At 50.4% G+C, this 19,148-nt stretch overlaps 1 protein-coding gene across 4 annotated transcripts in view; it reads right to left on the bottom strand.

Annotated features, from left to right (window-relative positions):
• The window catches only part of TLN1 (talin 1), a 501,447-nt gene that overhangs the window by 15,158 nt on the left and 467,141 nt on the right, over positions 1 to 19,148 (bottom strand). The window contains exons 1-28 of one of the 4 annotated variants that reach the window (XM_050762062.1): positions 15,127 to 15,257; positions 13,094 to 13,253; positions 12,765 to 12,862; positions 12,371 to 12,500; positions 12,113 to 12,265; positions 11,730 to 11,872; positions 11,490 to 11,617; positions 10,403 to 10,463; positions 9,658 to 9,762; positions 9,186 to 9,341; positions 8,352 to 8,453; positions 7,980 to 8,056; positions 7,586 to 7,766; positions 7,287 to 7,400; positions 7,066 to 7,174; positions 6,622 to 6,830; positions 6,360 to 6,458; positions 5,905 to 5,955; positions 5,176 to 5,343; positions 4,703 to 4,997; positions 3,645 to 3,811; positions 2,282 to 2,410; positions 1,989 to 2,105; positions 1,801 to 1,914; positions 1,466 to 1,600; positions 1,183 to 1,311; positions 368 to 470; positions 8 to 216 (exon numbers count right to left, since the gene is read on the bottom strand). In XM_050762062.1, the coding sequence (XP_050618019.1) occupies positions 8 to 216; positions 368 to 470; positions 1,183 to 1,311; positions 1,466 to 1,600; positions 1,801 to 1,914; positions 1,989 to 2,105; positions 2,282 to 2,410; positions 3,645 to 3,811; positions 4,703 to 4,997; positions 5,176 to 5,343; positions 5,905 to 5,955; positions 6,360 to 6,458; positions 6,622 to 6,830; positions 7,066 to 7,174; positions 7,287 to 7,400; positions 7,586 to 7,766; positions 7,980 to 8,056; positions 8,352 to 8,453; positions 9,186 to 9,341; positions 9,658 to 9,762; positions 10,403 to 10,463; positions 11,490 to 11,617; positions 11,730 to 11,872; positions 12,113 to 12,265; positions 12,371 to 12,500; positions 12,765 to 12,862; positions 13,094 to 13,223 (3,612 nt within the window). In that variant the 5' untranslated portion in view covers positions 13,224 to 13,253; positions 15,127 to 15,257. Of the gene's footprint in view, positions 1 to 7; positions 217 to 367; positions 471 to 1,182; positions 1,312 to 1,465; positions 1,601 to 1,800; positions 1,915 to 1,988; positions 2,106 to 2,281; positions 2,411 to 3,644; positions 3,812 to 4,702; positions 4,998 to 5,175; positions 5,344 to 5,904; positions 5,956 to 6,359; positions 6,459 to 6,621; positions 6,831 to 7,065; positions 7,175 to 7,286; positions 7,401 to 7,585; positions 7,767 to 7,979; positions 8,057 to 8,351; positions 8,454 to 9,185; positions 9,342 to 9,657; positions 9,763 to 10,402; positions 10,464 to 11,489; positions 11,618 to 11,729; positions 11,873 to 12,112; positions 12,266 to 12,370; positions 12,501 to 12,764; positions 12,863 to 13,093; positions 13,254 to 13,906; positions 15,017 to 15,126; positions 15,258 to 19,148 lie in introns of those variants that run through there. The other 3 variants (XM_050762061.1, XM_050762060.1, XM_050762063.1) reach the window with 3 other exon arrangements.

The following is a 19,148-nucleotide window of genomic DNA, read 5'->3' as shown; positions in this document are numbered from 1 at the left end:
ACCTGACCTGGGCAAGCCGCTGCTGGCTCTCAGGGTCCCCTGGATGGCCAGCTGCCTTTTTCGCCTCCTCAATAAGGCTGCTAGCTTTGTCCAGCACATCACTGGCCGTGTCAAGTACAATGGCCTGCACTGCAGGATCTGACGTCAGTGCAGCAACTCCCCTAGCGGCCTGGGCCAGTGACCGAAGCCCACCTGCCACATCCCGAGCTGCAATACCTGGGGAGATGAGGAGAAGAGGGAAGGGAAGGTGCCTTCATTGTCAGGCCCTGATTCCAGTGGTTTCCTCTGTCAGTCCCATCCCTCATCCAGCTCCCATTTTCCTACCTCCCTCACAATATGCCCCATGCCTGGCCCTCTGCCCACATACCTGCATAATTCTCATTGCCCTGGGCAACCTCTCCCAGTAGCTGGGCGATGGCGGAGCTCACGGCTTTGGTGCTGTTGCCCAGGTCCTGGGCACACTTCTCCATCTAAGGATGAAGGGGGAAGAACTGGACTTGAGAAAGGAGGAGGTGAGAAGGAACCTGAGAAGGTACTTGGGGACAGGTGGCAATTTAAATAAAGGTTTTGGGCTGGGTGCGATGGCCCACACCTATAATCCTAGCACTTTGGGAGGCCGAGGCAGGTGGATCAGCTGAGGTCAGGAGTTCAAGACCAGCCTGGGCAACATGGCGAAACCCCATCTCTACTAAAAATACAAAAATTAGCCAGGCATGGTGGCGCATGCCTGTAATCCCAGCTACTCAAGAGGCTAAGGCAGGAGAATGGCTTGAACCCAGGAGGTGGAGGTTGCAGTGAGCTGAGATTGCACAACTGCACTACAGTTTAGGCGACAGAGCGAGACTCCATCAAGAAAAAAAAAAGAAATAAAAGAAAGAAAAAGAAAAGAGAAAAGGAAAGAGGAAAGGAAAGAAGGGAAAGGAAAGGAAATGAAGAAGAGAGGAAGGAAGAAAGAAAGGAAGGAAGAAACAAGGAAGGAAGGAGAAACAAGAGAAAGAGAAAGAAAGAAAGAGAAGGAAGGAAGGAAGGAGAGAAAGAGAAAAGAAAAACGAGAGAAAGAGAATATAAAAAAGGAAGGAAGGAAGAAAGGAAGGAAGGGAGGGAGGGAGGGAGGAAAGGTTTTGAGCAGCTCTGGGGCACGGAGGGGAAGGAAGACTTTAGGATTTGAGTAAGAATACTTACTGTCTCCCCAGGTAAGGGTTTAAGCTTGCCATCTCGAGCCGCTGCCTTCACTTCCTGTAGATCTTTCTCTAGATTCTGTACCAAACTCAGGGCAGAATCCATCTCCAAAGGTCCACATGCTTCCTGAGCCTATAAGAAAGGGGTTTTGGGTGTAGGAGGTCCTGCTGTGTCTCACCAATGCCTCTGATCACACAATTATCCACGTATCGGGTTATTCTGCACAGATTTCCTCTCATTACAGGACTCCAGCCTCATCTTCCAAAGCCACAACCAGCTTCCATACCTTCTGGGCAGCTGTCCGGAGTTCAGCCAGCGCGGTGCCCAGGTTCTTGGCACACTGACTCAGCTGCATGGCTGAAGCCTGGTCCTGAATCGTTGGCACTGAGGCCTTTGCAGCTGCCACCATCTTCCCACCTGGCTGTTGGGGAATAGGCAGGTGGATGAAGCGTGCCATCCTCCCTCTGGGCTTGGGTACAAGGACTGATGATGATCAAGACGTAGGGAACACTGGGGCTTGGTATTGGGAAAGAGGCTGTTGGCAGAGATTCAAACTATGGGAGATGGAGGCTTAGAAAGGTGGGAAGGTCAGGTCAGAGAAGTGCGGAGAGGGTGCCTTGCCTGCAGGAAGCTCTGGCTGGCAGCAATGAGGGCAAGCTGAGTGCTGGGGCTGTCAGGCTGGGCTTGGCTTCCTCGGACGCCCTGCACCAGCAGCGGAATCTGCTCTGCCACTGCCTGTAGGTGAAAAATGTCATAAGAGACGCACAAGTCTCCCTCTTCCCACTCCCACATGCTTCCTAGAGTTTTACCTTGCAGCTCTGCACCAGCAGGGGCTGGGGGCCGGCAGAGGCCTTGGGGGTAGAGGCTGCATGCTGAGCTGCAGCGATGGTCTGTGTGGCTGAGGCTGCAGCCTGCTTGGCTGCATGCTGTGAAGACAGAGTAGTCAGACCAAGCCCATGGATTTCCATGCCCAGTCCCTGGCCTATCTTGCCCAGGCTATGCCCCAAGGACATATGAACTTACTCTCCGCACCTCCCTTCCAGTTAATGCCTCCCACAGCACCCACACTCTCTCTTGCTCCTGCTGAAACTCTCAGCCTCACCTCCAGGCGCTGCACCAGCTTTTTCTTGATGGCATTCTGCGCGGCTGCATTGGTGGCCATGCGCAGCCCCTCAGCTGCCTCCCGCAGCCGCTGCTGCTGCTCCTCACTGTCAGGGTAGGCGGCTGCTCCCTGTGGGAGAGGTGGAAAGAGAGTCATCACCCAGCTCTCCTGTGGATCCTAAAGAAGCTCCTCTCTCACTTCTCTAGACTCGGTTTAAAATTCACGTATTTTCCTGAAGTCATCTCTAACTGGCCCCACCAAAAAACAATCACCTTTGAGAGGAGCTGCCTCATGAAGGTCAGTGGGAAATCTCAGGGGGCTAGGATTCCCACTGGATGCTGAAATCCTTTCTTAAGGTGGAATTGTTTTGCCTTCCCCTCCTTGGGGAATACCACACATGAGTGAGGTGAGTAGGGGGGCTCCCTGGGCAAAGGAGGACTCAGTTTAGAGCAGGCATCTCAGGAATACTAAAGCAGGGGACCTGCTTACTCCTGCCAACTGAAAAGCCCCAGAGCCCAGGGGGCCTAGGAATCATCTGGGCTTCTTTCTGATGGTTCTCTGCATCCTGGTGTCTCAGTGTCCTACTGCCTTGTCTTTCTCTGTACGGCTGGCAGCAGAGGCCCCGGAGACTGAATGCCTATGTGTATTCACAGGGGAGACCAAGAAGGAGAGGAATCCCAGGCAGGCTAGCAGCAAAGAAGGTAAAAATAGGAATAGAAGACCTTGGACTTAAAGAAAAAGGATCCGGTTGCCTACTACAGAGGAATGGGAGAGATTTATTAAAGGACACAAAATTACAGCTAGATAGGAGTAAGTTCTAGCGTTCTACACTACTGTAGGATGACTAAAATTAAGAATAATATATTATATAGTCTCAAATAGTTGGAGAATACTGAATGTTCCCAACACAAATGATAAATATTTGGATAAATGCTGGCTATGTTAATTACTCTGATCTGATTACTATGTATGTATTTAAATGTCACTGTGTACCTCATGAATATGTAAAATTATGTCAATTAAAAAATAATTTTAGGCCAGGTGCGGTGGCTCACGCCTGTAATCCCAACACTTTGGGAGGCCAAGGTGGGAGGATCACTTGAGTCCAAGAATTTGAGACAAGCCTGGGCAACATAGTGAGACTACCTCTTTTAAAAAAAAAAAAAAAAAAAAAAAAAAAAAAAAACCTGGGCCATGGCTCACCCGCAGCCTTAGGGCTCATTCACTTCCTGAGTGCTCCTCTACTTGTCCTCTTGTATTTTCTGCTTTTCCTGGGTCTCCCCTATCAGATGAGGGTGACCATCTGGACCTCTGTACTTCCCTCCAGGGCCCAGTCTGGGGGTGTGCACAGAAGACTTTGTACCTTGGCAGCCTCTACCATCTTGGCTGTGGCATCAGCTAGGATCTTGGCAGCACTTAAGAGCTTGCGGGAGTTCTCCAGATCACTTTCCCCCTCAGCATCAGCCTTGATGGCATTGACCAAGTCAGATGTGGCTTGGGCCAGGATGCGGGCCTGTCGCACCATCTCCCCTGAGAGCACAGGGCATAGTCAGGCAAGGAAGCCAGAGATACTGAGGTGTCAGGGGTGGGGACAAAGGTGGGGAAAAGTGGTGTAGACAAGGTAGACGGGGGCTTTAGGGACAGAAAAGAGACTGCCAAAAGCTCTTGCATGATTTCTTTGGGGTTTTTTTCTGCGTTTAGGATCTTGAGAAAAACAGATTCTCCAGTGGGTTCTTATGGGAGGACAGTCTCCAATGGGTATTTTCAGTCAGTAGCCTTGAGAAGACGAGACACTCTCTGAAAACTTTTGGGGTCAGGGGTACAGTAGGGAAGGCTATACCACTTTCATGCCACTTTCTATATATTTTTGTGCATACTTTGGTATATTCTTTAAATGCTCCAGGGAAGGTAGAGAACTTAATATTCCTTTTTTTTTTTTTTTTTGAGACGGAGTCTTGCTCTGTCGCCCAGGCTGGAGTGTAGTGGCCGGATCTCAGCTCACTGCAAGCTCCGCCTCCCAGGTTCACGCCATTCTCCTGCCTCAGCCTCCCGAGTAGCTGGGACTACAGGCGCCCGCCACCTCGCCCGGCTAGTTTTCTTTGTATTTTTAGTAGAGACGGGGTTTCACCGTGTTAGCCAGGATGGTCTCGATCTCCTGACCTCGTGATCCGCCCGTCTTGGCCTCCCAAAGTGCTGGGATTACAGGCTTGAGCCACCGCGCCCGGCCTAATATTCCTTTTACAGAAGAGGAAGCAGAGGGTTCAGAGAGCTTTAATGATGAGCCTATGGTTGTGTGGCTGGCAAGCCCACACTGTGCTGAGTTTCTTGGGGTAAAGTGGTTGGGTCCGCAAGGGGATGATGTCCAGTGGGCTTAGGGAACCCTGGTGGGGTTTTTTGTTTTCCTGGGGGTGGGTGTCTTACCAGCATCACCCATGGAGCTAAAGATGTTCTCAGTGACAGTAAGGATGGTGTCAGTGGCCTGGTCATAACGGCCAGCAGGCCCAGCCCCTGTGGCATGGGCCTTCACATGCTGCAGCAGCTCATTCAGGGCCTGGGTGACAGCTGTGGCTGCTGCTCCTACCCCTCGCAACAGTTGCCCATCCTCTGTAGCTGCCTGGGAAGCAGACACACAGCCCTCCACGGCTTTGGCTACCAGTCGTCCAGCCTCCACCAGTTGTTCTTGGCAGACAGGTGAGCTGATTGTAGGTGCCACCACCTGTAGGTAAAGTGAATGTCAGAGATGTAGGCAAGGGAAAGGAAGTAGAGTGTGCTGCTCATAGCAGTAACTGGGATGAGTGAGGAGGCCTCCAGAGCCAAAGAAATAAAATGAGAGGCTCACATGTGTGTGGTAGTATCACCCCTCAGCACAGACTAGAGCAACCTTTGGGGCTCACCTTAGTACAGGCCACTAGTTGGGAAGTGGACAGGGCACACTGTGTTGCTGCAGCAATAACTTGGGTCTGAAGTCCCGAGTCCTCTGTCCGCTGGGCCACACTCTTGGCCTTGAGAACCAGGGCAGCTGCAGCACTTGCCACAGCTTTGGCGAGCTGCATTAGCACATCCTGTAAGAAAACAGCAGTTAGCATGACCTGAGATCAGGCTTGGGATTCACAGACACTTCTCAGAGGCGTAAGCTGCTTCATTATTCCCATTAATCCAATCAAAGGAGAGCACACGCAGAAGCAATCAGAATCTACCCCGAGCCACTGCCCTGAGCACCCAGCAGGACAGAACCTCCACTGAAGAACAAACCCACACCGAGAGAAATACAGCCTACACCAAATGGAGACACACATGAGGCGGATACACTCGATGATGATGGGGAAAGAACGGGGTGGCGCTGTTACAATGGGGTGAGGAGAGGAGGTATCTCCTGGGATCCCTTCACCCCCAGCTTCTTTACTCCACTTCTTGATCTTGGATTGGAAGTGGTCATCCTGGAATCTTGGGAGCAAGTCCTTGTACTACCCTACCTGATCCCATTTCCCAAAGCCTGCCTTCGCCAGGCCTCTTCATCTCCCACCAAGTTCTGGTCCCCTAGGAGGCTGAGGGAGAAGTACAGAAACGAGTGTATGCGGCTCAGAGAGGACAAAGCTGGGAAGGCCCAGGCCAGAGGCTGTTACCGTAGGGGAATCGGGGGGAGATCGAACCCCAGCCCCTCCGGATGCACATATCTGCACGGGAAATCCAGGGTGAAAAGTCAGCTGAGGATATTGGCATGGAGTGGGAAGGGGGAGAGCTAGAGGAACACTATCCTCAGGGTGGCATGGTCTATAGCATTGTGGGGGTCCTCAAGTTGGGGCAAGGGCTATGTATGGGGAAGAGAGGGAAAAGATGACAAGGGGCTAAAGAATAAATGAGGGCCAATAGTAAACCAGCAGGTTAAGTTTGGATTCAGAGGTTCTGAATTCTAACCCCTAAAAGAGAGATCAGAAGCTACCAGTATCATCCCCCGGAAATAGAGGATCATATTGGTTTTTAGGGGTCAATTCATAGAAGCCAGGACTAGGAACTAGATTCAGGAGCAGAAGTTACTTCCTAGATTCTGGGGTTCTGGGGGGTTGGGTAAGTCACCAACCTGGAAGTGGGGGTCAGTATCACTTTCCCCAATTTGTTGCAACAGCTCCCCACTGGCCTGGCCCACGTTCCCAGCTGCTTGCAGCAGGTTCTGACGGGGCTGTGGAGAGTGAACACCAGTCAGAAGCTGCCCAATCCCTGCCCACATGCCTGTGCATCTCACAGGCCCATGGGACCCAGGTTTCCATCCTGTGGCTTGGATTGTCCCTTCTCTTTGGGCTTGAACCCTGTCTCCGCCCTAGCCCAACCCTGTGGCCCCTGACCTCAGCACTGGCTGGTTGCGCACTGCGCAGCAGTTCTGACACTGCCCCCGCAAGGCCCTTTGCTGCCTGCAACAGCGGCCGGCCACTGCCGCCTTCATCCTCCAGCAAGGCAGCCAGCAGCTTCACCCCACGGGACATCTCCGTCAGGTTGGAGGAGATTGTGGTGACTGCACAGCCCACTGCGGTATAGTCTGTCTCAGCAGGGTCCCCTAAGGGGAAAAGGAGAAAGAGGAACATGAGAGACGGGCAGGCCAGACAAAGGGCTGGGGAAGGAGCAAAGTCACACCCAGTTAGTCACACACACGTCCACGGAGAGACGCACACACACAGTCCCTTCCACAATGAGTCAAGGCACAGTCATACACGAAGCCAGTCACATGCATGCCTGTGCACACTCGCATCCTCTCTCCCCATCACACACCCGGAAGCTAGCATCCGGCCTACCTGCTGTCAGGTTCACCACAGACGCAGTACCAGCTGTGATGGCATCTACCTGAGAGTGGATCTCATGCTTTGATTCATCCATCTTGTTCTTACGCCAGGCCTTAGAGGCCTGAAAGAGAGAGGAAAAGACCTCAGGATCTGCCCTGGTTTGGTTCACCTCATCCCTATCCCTTGGAGTCTCAGCTTCAGTACCACGGGCCTCTCCTCCATCCCATACTTACAGCATCCTGGCCAAGAGGTGGCAGAGTGTCAAAGTCATCCAGGGTGGCCTGGGCAGCCTGCACGGCCTGCATGCTGGAGTTAATGGTTCCAGTGAGTGCCTGCTGGGCCGAAGTCTAAAGACAAATGGGGAGAAACAGGGACTGGAATGGATGTTTGGAGAAAAGAGAAGGTAAAAGAGAACCATGGGCTAGGGAGAGAATACAAATAGGGACCTGGGAAAAGACTGCCTAACTCCTGGCTCAGCCCAGCTGAGGGTGAGAGAAGGGCCCTGGCACCATGGTAGACATAGGACACTTACCAGAGGAGGCATGTGTCCTCGGTGCATCTGGCCGCTGGTAATCTGCTGCTGGGCAGGGGGCATGCTGCCCACCTGGAAATTCTCAGGACCAGAGGCTCCAGAGCGCATGATGGCAGGCAGGGCCACAGAGCCATGCTCCACTTTCCCTACCCGGTTGTACTGCTGCTGCAGGACTGTTGACCTGTAGAGGGGTGAACTATTGAGCTCACAGAGGACTCCTCATCTCTACCCCTCCCACCCGGTTACACGACCTCTGCAGGTGTGTGAGGTTTCACTACAGCCTGCAACTAGTTAAATAACCATTCTAAGGACTCCCCACCTCCCAAGAGTCCTTAGAGTCAGGCCTTGCCTTCTCTACCCCTGGGAAATGGGATCAGCCCAACTCCCTTCGTACTTTTTGGGGGACACTGAGTCCTCCAGCATAGTAGACTCCTCATCTCCTTCCAGCCCAAAGTGATCCTTGCTTTTTTTCTGTAGGAAGAAAAAAGGAACAAGAGTTGGGATACTTAAAGAAGAGGGAAGTGGAGAAAAGGCAGCCTCTTGTTTCCACAACCAGCCATTTTCCAGAAGCTACGTGCCCATTTCATTTTTTGTTTTTTTGACAAAAAAGGGCTCTGTCACCCAGGCTGAAGTGCAGAGGTATGATCTCGGCTTATTGCAACCTTCGCCTCCCAGGTTCAAGCATTCTGAGTGCCCATTTCTAAAGGACTGGCTTGTGGAGAGGGCAAGGGGAGATAAGGGGAAGGCTGGGGCAGGCAGTGCTCACCTTCTTCAGGATGATATCAATGTAGCCAGCAATGAGCTGTGCAATCTGCTCCCCTTCAGTTGTCTGTACTGAGTAGTAGCCATCTTGGTAATCTCCAAAATCCTAGGGTGACAAGGTGGCGGACTCAGTGGCAAAGCTCTAATCTATCCAGGATGGAAATGGCTAGGATGGGAGGCCCAAGGTTGAGCTGATGAGATGCCTTCCCGTGCAACAGCCCTCTTGGAAGATGCCCACCTTTCTTGAACCTCCTCTTTATTTTCCTCCTTGGAGGGAAATTTTTTACTTCTGAGGAGTGGCCTCTACACTACATGGTTTCAAATACATATTTAGGAAGTCTCTTATTTTTGCTCTGATGATAAAATTGGGAGGATATAATATTTGGCATTAAATGGCCACACTTTAAGGTTGGCTGCAGTATCCAAAAGGGAAAAAACAGCATTTCCTATAATTTCTATTTCTGTCATTGGGGTACTTTATCAAGTTGGTATCAGTTTTCAATTCATAACCCTATAATATAAAGTCAAAAATTCACTGTACATAGCTGCTGCTGCAACAGGGAGGTTATCACATTTTTCCTTTCACCAACCCCCCAAGAATTCCAGTGATCTCAGTTTGCTGATGAGATTTTTGTTCTGCTGATTTTAAAGAATAAGTCCGTCACCCATTTCATTTAAGCCTCACACTCTCCCAGAGGAAGATTCTCTATCTACTCTAACCTCCTTTTTTTCTGGAGTAATACTCAGTATACTTACCCCAAGAGAGGGAAAAGACCTCTGCAGCTGCCCCTTTTCTGAAACTCTCAAAGCACTTCCTTGTTGGAGTCCCCAGACTCACCAGGGTGAAGCTTTTGGGAGAGGCAGCCCAGCGTTTGATGTTGGTGAGGTTCCACTCCTGGATCACTTCCTTGGTTTTCTCATCCACTCGCATCACACACTCCTTGGTGATGCCCAGAAGCCTGGGCACTAGCTTGTTCTTCCCTTTCATTTTTTCCTATGAGGCAGAGGTTGGTGCTGGTGTTACAGGTCAGAGGTCAAATGAGAGGTGAATGATCAGATCAGCTTGCAGCCATAGGGGATGTTGAGGTGGCCGGGAGGGCTAATGGACAAGGGAAAATGCAGAGTAGGGAGGGAAATGGTGGTGGAGGGCTGATGACAGGCAGGTTTTCATGAGGTCAGAGCAAGGCAAAGAATGAGGAATCTTAGGGAATGGTGGGAAATGTGACTGAGGGCAAGGTCAGAGACTTTCAGAGACAGAAAAGGGCAAGAGAGGGAAACAAGGAGGGCAGTGAAAAGGGTCTATAACCTACCTTCACCAGGAAGAAGGAGACACCGTAAGTCTTGAGAGAACGGGCTAGCTTCACGTAGCGGACCTTGGCCTCAATCTCACTCATCTGCCCACAATTCTTGTGTGCCTGAGCATAAAACGGGGAAGAATTTAGCAAATAGTTTAATATCACAGCTAAGGAATTAAGGTTGGATGCTAATTACAACAAGAGAGAATTATGGGGAGACTGGAAAGGTTGAGGAGTGCAAGATATGAGAATGAGACCGCAACGGGATGGAGACTGATAAGGGCTATGCAGAAGCAATGAGTCGAGGGATACAGTCAAGGAACTTGTAGACATTCTGGAGATACGAACAGAGTTCGGAAGCAGAAGGGCAAAGAGAAGGCCTTTTGGGCTGAGTATTCAGAGTAGTGGGTAACATCTTATACATGGACAAAGACTGTACTCTTCCACAGTAATTTCAGATTATGCTACCTCATTTGATCCTCCTATCAGTCCTACACAGGGCAAATACTGTTATCCCAAATTAGAGAGAAATAAAAGAATACAAGAATATTGAACTGAATTGCACAGCAAAAGCAGGGATGGAGCTGAGACTAAAAGCCCAGGTTATCTTCTTTCTTGGCAGAGGTGAGGTGGGATAACAGTCTGGTGGGTGAAAGCTGAGTTAGGGGAGACAGGGAGGAGGCGGGGGGCCATTTAGTCAGTAAGATTAAGCAGCAAAGCTCCGCGGTCATCCCAAATACTTTCCCCTACCCACATTCACCTGGAAGATCTTACGCTCTCCCTTCTGCTTCACATACTCCTTGGGCAGGAAGTCCTTCAGGCTACACCAGAAAAGGGAGGGTCAGCATGTGGTAGACAGCATCAGGGGACATGTGGGCCATGAACTGTGGGCCTGGGGGTATGAGGAAATACCTACGACAGTGTTATCTTTGGGGAGAAAACAGACTCTTAGGGAATAGAGTCTAGATTATCTTCTGAAATAGAGGTGACTTAGTGTAAACTCTTCTTTTTTTTTTTGAGATGGAGTTTCGCTCTTGTTGCCCAGGCTAGAGAGCAATAGTATGATCTCATCTCACCAAAACCTCTGCCTCCCAGGTTCAAGTGAATCTCCTGCCTCAGCCTCCTGAGTAGCTGGGATTACAGTCATGCACCACCACGCACAGCTAATTTTGTATTTTTAGTAGAGATGGGGTTTCTCCATGTTGATCAGGCTGGTCTCAAACTCCCGACCTCAGGTGATCTGCCCGCCTCGGTCTCCCAAAGTGCTGGGATTACAGGCACGAGCCACTGCGCCTGGCCAGTATGAATTCTTAACGTAACCTGTGTCTCTCCCTGTAGGGAAAGGGACTGAGGAAAATTAAGTTAGAGGCTCAGTCCCTGAGGGAAAGTGGGTCTAGAGCACCATTTTAGGGAACCAAGACGAGAAAGAGCTTTCCAGAAGGATGACCATGCACTTAGGAAGCTGAGAAAGCCACGCCAAACTCTGCATTCCAAGAAACACCAGCAGATGAGGCTTGTGAGACTTTTAACCCACGTTCCCTATAGGGAAAATTTTACCCTGTTTCCCTCTGGCTACTGCAGCAAAATTCTTCAGACAATCTCAAAAAAAAGTGACATGCTTGCTTCAGAGATGGGGGTAGGGGCAGAGATACTGAACTACATTCATATTCCAGAGGTAGAGAAGAGACAGTGGATGATGGCAACTAAAAGGGTACCTATGTCAGTCAAACCCTGGTACCTCGGAAGAAGAAACAGGGGGAGCAGGCTTGGAATGGAGACAGGCCCACTGGGGTCACAATGGCAGGGAGTGCTGGGCCCTGACAGGGTGTAGGATGTGGGTCACTCACTCGAGGAAGCCAGCCTTGTGTTTCTGCTCATTGTGGGGCCCAAACTGGATCTGGCATTGGAAGCCAGCAAACTCACAGGCCTTGTCAAAGGAGACAGGGTGGGAGCCATTCAGGATGTCATCTCGTGCCTGGAGAGCACAGGGCAAGGAGGCAAATGTTGTGTGTGGGTGCAGGGACACGGACACTGTGCTTCCGACCCCTCCTTATTCCTGCCCCACCCCAGCCAAGTCCTCTGCATACCTGCACATACAGGAGGTTCAGCTGTACGGGGTCCCGGGAATCCACATTCTGGTCTGAGTAAAAGAACTTCCTCCGCAGCAGCAGCGTCTCATGCTCCTCTACACCCTGCTCCCTCAGTGTCCGGCCATGGTCCAGCCAGTTCACTAGGATACAGACAGTCCCCTCAGTGCCAAACCCCCATGGCCCCTGTGTTGTCTGGTCTCTGTTTACTTCTCCACTTCCTACCTCTCCTTACTTAAATGTAAGTTCTGTGAATGTAGGACTTTGTTTTCTTACTGACGTATCCCCAGGGTGTAAAACAGTGCCTGGCAGAAGCACAGAAGGCTAAAGCCCCTTCCCACCCTTCCCATTTCAAAAGCCCTCTTTTTTCTGGTTCTGCTTACACTCGTCATCTGTGTGTAATTTCTGCTTTAGTTTCTCCATCTTCTTTTCATCTCGCAGCAATGTCTTGTCTTTTCTTAAGGTCCCTGTCACTTCCTCCTTTTTCTCTTCCATCAGCTCTCGAACCAATGAATATTCATCATGGTTGGTGATGCCTGGGGAAGGAGATGGCTTGTTAGCTTCCCAGGTACTACATCAATGCCTTTTGAGAGAGCTGAGGCCTTCTGGCCCAGGCCTTCAACTGTACTGGGGCCCCTTACCAATGCGGGCACAGATGGTCATGAGCATGTCAGTGACAGTCTTAGAGTCATCCACCATGATCGTCTTCACAGTTCCATCCAGCATACGGATCTTCAGGGGTCTCTGTTTCTTCCTGTACTCCATAGTGTCCTGTTAGGGTAGGAAGAAGAGACAGGGGCCTACTCTGAGCTAAGGATATTATTTCCTCTTTACACAGCCTGAGGGGAGAGAGTGGAGCACTGAAAGGAAGACTATGGTGGTTCATTCAAAAGCAGGGAATTATGACTGTCTGTTAATAGGAAGAAAGCATGGGGAGGGCTAAGAGACAACAGATGTGGGTGCTGAAAACAGGAGGTGGAACAGGGAGAAGCTGATGGAAGGGGATGTGGTGGTCCTTGATGAAGGGATACTTACCCCATTTCGGAGCATGTAGTAGTCCAAAGCTTTCCCAGCCTCCAGCCATATACCCTTTTTGGGGTCATCATCTGACAGAAAGAGCCCAAAGTCGCTGGCTAAAAGAGAGGATGGATCACCTTAGGCTTATGAAGACTCCAATGTGGCTGAACAGCTTGTACCATGTTGCCCCTATTTCTCCCATGAACTTAGGCCTAAAGAAGGAGGGAACACAGACCTGAGGGGTGAGTAGTCTTAGGGGACAAAGGGGTCAACTCTCAAGGCCGAGAGCCTGGGAACAAGAAGGGACTGAAGACTCCCACTCCAGCCACCTGGGGAGTCAGACTCACGAGGACCAGCCGGGGCCTCTGGGATCCGCTCACGAATGATGCGGCAGGCGTCGTACACCATGGTAGACGGCTCAAACTGCATCGTCTTCACCACATTCCCAATGCTGATCTTCAGCGAAAGTGCAACCATGGTGGCAGCTTTTCTCCAGCCTGGCTATACCTGGCCCATGGCATCAGGGCATTAGAATACACTCTTCTGGTGGGAGAAGAGGCCCCCCAGATGGTGGAGTCCCAGGGAAGAGTGTTTTTGAAAGGGACTCACCAAAGTAGATAGTAATAAGGTTGTTTTCACTGTATTTAATAATTTTAAAGAGTGAAAAATTATTTACATCAAAAGAATGAATCCTGACAATTTTTTTTTTTTGAGACAGAGTTTCGTTCCGTTGCCCAGGCTAGAGTACAGTGGCGCGATCTCGGCTCACTGCAAGCTCCACCTCCTGGGTTCACGCCATTCTCCTGCCTCAGCCTCCCGAGTAGCTGGGACTACAGGCGCCTGCTGCCACGCCCAGCTAATTTTTTGTATTTTTAGTAGAGACGGGGTTTCACCGTGTTAGCCAGGATGGTCTCGATCTCCTGACCTCGTGATCCACCCACCTTGGCCTCCCAAAGTGCTGGGATTACAGGCATAAGCCACTGCGCCTGGCCGAGTCCTGACAATTTAAGACGTCTGAGGGAAAGGAGAAGCTGGTCTGCAAGGTACAACAGCAGGTCTGAAATGCAGTGCTACCTGAGGACACTGCCCTGCCCCACCACTGGAACTTGTACCTCCCTACTTTCATCCAAGTGTCTCTCTTGCCCCTTGTCCCTGATCACCTTTCTTAGCCCTACTCCTGCTTGTTTTCATTTTTGCCTGGTTCAGTATTTTTCTCTCTTTGTCTCCTGCTGTGTCCTGCTGGCTCTTCCCTGTCTGGGATTTTCCGAGCTCTCTTCTCACCACGTGACCTTCCTTCTCATGGCTTTAGCTGCCTTCTCTGCAAAATGAAGATGTTATAATTCCCTAGGGCTCCCTGTCAGGGAGACCAAATACTGGTTGCTCAAGCCATCCAGAGGTCCGCTCTTGCCTCAGCTTTTCTCTAACCTGAGATGCTGAGGGCCTTCTCAAGGAGCCTAGCCCTGTACTGGGCTTCCCAGGCAGTCAAGCTAGAAATGTGATTCTCTAACTCAAAAGGGTCTATCTCAGAAGTTATCTGATCAACTCTTGTGTTTTGGAGAAGGGGAAATAGACTCTGGGTGGCCAGGAAACATTTTCAAGGCAGGCCAGAGAAAGGCCCCAGTTCCTGTAACTCAGTCCTTGCTTGTTCCAAGTCACCAATACTCAGTCCTGCAACTCCTCCTATTTCTCCTCTTCAGCAAGTCTGTCTCAAATTCTGCTCTGTCTCACCCACTTCCCCTGACAGTATTTTCAGTGCAGCTCAGAATACTAGTCCTACCCTACCTTGTTCCACCCTCCTGGCACCCCCTCTCAGCGGCTAGAGGAGACACTGGAGGCAGCAGGCGGCGCACAGGCTGCAAGAGGACAAGTCTGCCCAGCAGCTGATGATGTGCCCCAGCTTGGTACAGGGATTGGGTGCCTCTTAACTAAAAGAATGAGCAAATACAAGCTGCCCACTCCCCTTCTGGCAAACTACAAGCCTCAAGTGGGGAAAAGCAGGGTGAGAGGGGAAGGCTGGAAAGCAGAGATGGGGGTGTTAGGATATAGAAGGCATTTGAAAGCCAGGGAAGTTAAGGGGTAGAGGGTAAAGAAGTTAGGAGAGATGGGATGAGGAGAACTGAAAATCTAAGTAGAAACAAGAGACAGGACACAGGTGTGAAAAAGGTGTAGATCAGGGGTCTGGTACCAAGCGGCAGATAGACAATTTCTGACCTTACAAGCAGTCCAGAGTCTCAGAAGAACCACAGCTCTCTGTCTTTACTCCCAAATAAGTGAGGACCCTCCCAGTCTCCCCAGTTCCAGCTCTCTGCCCCCCTCCCCACTCCTGGGACACTTTGCCCAACCTTATTACTATCCGCTTTGGTGTCCCAGCTGGACAGACCTGGCTATGGGGTTGCTGACCATGAAAGAATGATGGCTGGGCTGGAGGATCCGAGAAGCTGGAGGAGTCTGTGGAGCCGAGAAGCAGGACTGAAGGGACCCTTCATACCAAGCTGAAACTGCATGTCTCCCCCCATTTCCTCCGGACACTTACACACCCCTTCTTCCTCAAGCACGGAAGCCTCTGGTGAGACCCCGATAAGGGAGCTGAGTCATGCCCACCCTTACTCCCGAGCTGGTCCAGAGTAGATATTCACACAGCTACAAGAGGGTGAGCGGACGTGAAGAACTGATCAGTGAATTGGAGGTGATGGTGGCAAATAACAAGGCTGCTACAAGTATGAGTAGAAGCTAGCTCATTCCTGCTTTGGCCTGAGAACTTTGCTCCCCTTTCCATCGTGTTTTATGGAACAGCAACTCCCCACTGCAGTGTCCCCCTCCCAGGGAACTCCTCCTCCCTCAATACATTCCTGAGATGCATTCCAAAGGAGTTGGGCAATTGGAGAGGGGGAATGGAGGACAGGAGGTCAAATCCCAGCAAGGAATGGAATGTAAGGGTATTGGGGCTAAGAAAGTTGGGGTACTTGGAGAATACAGGCAGAGCAGATACCCACAAGGGGAATTGCAGAAAGATAGGGAGTTACAAAAAGAGGGACAAAAGGAAAGAGCCTAAGACAGTCAGAATATAAGAGGGATGGGGGAGTAACACTCAGTCTGTTACCAAATTTGGCCTCTGAGTCCGCAACCACTGGCAGCGGGGGAGGGCTGTGGGTGAGACTGACATATCCGGCCTCAGGCTGCTGGAGGCTCATTTAAAGCTGGACTGGGCAGCTAGTTGAAGGGCTGCATAGAACTTCCCCCAGTATAGCCCCTCCACACCCACATGCACACTCATTCTCCCCAAATGCACCCCAGCCTATGTAGAGCTCTTTCCCACAAAGCTACCTTACTGTCTCTACATACACATTATCTCAATCACACAGCCTCTACACAGATCCCATCAGGACTGCGTTACCTTCTTCTAGGGAGCCCATCCTACGCACACGGCGTTCGCATAGATAACCTCCATAACAAGCACACCCGGCACCCAGAGTCTCTCCTCCTATTATGTAGACATTCTCCATTCACCCAGCAAGCATTCCTTGAGGGCCAGTTGTGGGGAAGACCCTGGGCCAAACTTTCAGCGGCTGGGGACCAAGATCAGTAAGACCTAGCCTTTGTGTTCAAAGGGCTCCCAGTCCATGAGGTGAGTGAATAAGCCAAGTACAGAATCACAACAGAGGGCAGGATGTGGTAAGAGCCAAAAGGTGTGTGCTCAGAGAGATCCCTTTAGGTTAGGGAAGGGGAACCAAAAAGTCTCCATGATAGGTATCATCTGAAGTTAGAATTTTAAAAAATAGAGATAATAAAAAATAATAGTGATCTGCCATTTATTGACTCTATGTCACTTGCACTGTATACATAATTTCATTTAATCCTTACAGTAGGTGCCATTATTTCCATTTTTACAGATCAGAAAACAGAACTCAAAGATGTTAAATACTTGTTCAAATACTTCTCCAAGTAATAAGTTGTGAAGCCAGGATCCGAACCCAGGTTTCTGACTGCAAAACCCAAGCTCTCTCCACTACGCCAGCCAGCTGGAGATGTGTCAGGGGCAGTTTTCACTCCAGGCAGAGAAATAGTATAAGCAAAGATGGAGAAGCAGTAAATTGTGGAGGAGCATTCAGGGAAGTGAGCAGGCAGGCTGGTTGAAGCACAGGGTACCTGCAAGGGAGCAGTGGTGGGGAAGTCAGGGTTAGGATGGAAAGGCAGAGGAAAGCTAGAGAGGGGTATGAGGAATTTTACTTATTGGAGGACAAAAGGAGGCCAAGGGAGTCTTTGAGCAGAGAAGAGACATAACCAGAACTGGATTTTAGAAAAATAACTCCGGCAGTTACCTTGGAGATTAGTTAGAAGGATACTGTATTAGTACAAAATAAAGGTAACCAAGCCAGAGTTAGAATGGCATTGAGGAAGATGTCACTCAGAAGAAGTTTGGGGAGGTAGAATTGACAGGACCTGATATCTACTAAGGTAGTCAGGTTAGGGTCCCATAGCTTCCTATCATCAGCAGCCACTTTAGTGGCTGGGGCAGCTTGAGTTTAGGTGAGGAACTGGGAAGAGGGGAAAGGATCAGGTTGGGCAGAGAATGTGAGGATGAGGCTATGGTTAGGGGATGTGGTTAGGCTGTGGGAAAAAGCCGATGAGTATATGATTAGTAGCCACTAGGGGCAGATGGGGTTGGGTTAGTGACTGCATCGGGCTGGGAATAGGGAAGACAGGATGTAGAAAAAGGATGGGAAGACAGGGTGTAGAAAAAGGATGCTGGTGATGACGGTGTTGGGAAAAATACCTATACATAAGATACATATATGACCAGTCATTGGATCAGGTTGGGGGAAGGGGAATGATTACATAGATGGTGGCTAAGTCAGGGAATGATGGGGTGAGGTCAGAGGCCAGGTCAGGCTATAGGAGGTTGAGAAGAGATAGGCCTGTGGTCAGTGGCTAAATTAGACTGGGGTGGGGGTGGGAAAGTGAAGGGACATTGTCAATGTCTAAGTAAACTGGAGCTGGGATGGGGGATGGGGGATAGGGTATAGCCAGTGGCTGGGTCAGGCTGAGTAGAGGACAGTGCTGTGGTCAGTGGCAGGGTCAGGCTGGGAGTGAAATGGGGGTGTGGTCAGTGGCCTGGCTGGGCGTGGGATCAGCAAGACCCAGTTTCCTCTTTGGGTCTCGTTTCCTCTTTTCTGTTGGGGAGTGGGGGAAGGGGATCTACAAATGGTCCAAGAAATTAAAAGAGGCTTAGATCTAGGGGGCGGCACACAGCAGGGGCTGGGAGTAGGGTATTCAGCTGATGACCAGGTGGAATGTAGGTACATGACTGGGTGAAAATGGTAGGAGAGTAATTTAAAATGATGGCAGCCGGGCGCGGTGGCTCAAGCCTGTAATCCCAGCACTTTGGGAGGCCGAGACGGGCGGATCACAAGGTCAGGAGATAGAGACCATCCTGGCTAACACGGTGAAACTCCGTCTCTACTAAAAAATACAAAAAACTAGCCGGGCGAGGTGGCGGGCGCCTGTAGTCCCAGCTACTCCGGAGGCTGAGGCAGGAGAATGGCGTGAACCCGGGAGGCGGAGCTTGCAGTGAGCTGAAATCCGGCCACTGCACTCCAGCCTGGGTGACAGAGCGAGACTCCGTCTCAAAAAAAAAAAAAAAAAAAAAAAAAAAAAAAAAAAATGATGGGAAAGCTCAGGTTATGATGAGGCTAAATTCAGGTAGGATGTGCGGATTAAGGGTTGGTGAGGGAGGTAGAACTGAGGATGGGAACGGATGATAAGATGAGCATGGGACAGTTAAAGGCAAGGGAAGTATTTTGTAAGGGGATAGTCAGGATGGATGTGAAATGCAGAGTCAGGGATGAGAGTTGGAGAGGAGGCCTTAATACCTAGAGAACAAGTGAAGTGGGAGACAGCAAAGCTAAACTTTCAGGGGATTCAGTTATTCCCTTCTCCCGTGGCAACAGTGATTCCTTGGTCAGCTTCCCCCATAGTCAACAGCTCCTTCTTCCCTAGGCAGTCTCCAACTTGTGACTAGGCCTTGTACATCCTGGGTCCCTATTTCCCACCTATGTTGTATGTAAACAACATAGTCCAGAATCTCTGTCCCCTAACTGTGGTGGCCACAGCAAGGGCCTTAGGCTTAGAGAATGGAATAAAGATGCTGGAATCCCAGATGCCTGCAATAAGCCAGAACACTAGCCTGAAATTAGTTTGTTATCTCTCTGGGTGAAAAGAAGCCCCTGTAACTACACAGGAATAAAGGACTTCCCTACAAAAGAAAGGCATTTACCTACTGCCAACCTCTTAAATTTCATCTGCTCAAGGCCAACTATGCTAGCCTCAATTACAACCCCTAAAGTTGCCCCAAATTCCTAACATTAACCCCACCTCTAATTTGTTTCCTGATTCCCACTACCG

The sequence above is a fragment of the Macaca thibetana genome, chromosome 15 (assembly GCF_024542745.1).
Source record: "Macaca thibetana thibetana isolate TM-01 chromosome 15, ASM2454274v1, whole genome shotgun sequence".
Taxonomy (NCBI): domain Eukaryota; kingdom Metazoa; phylum Chordata; class Mammalia; order Primates; family Cercopithecidae; genus Macaca; species Macaca thibetana.
Note: the sequence above shows the minus strand (reverse complement) of the source record. Positions and strands in the feature narration are given on the sequence as shown.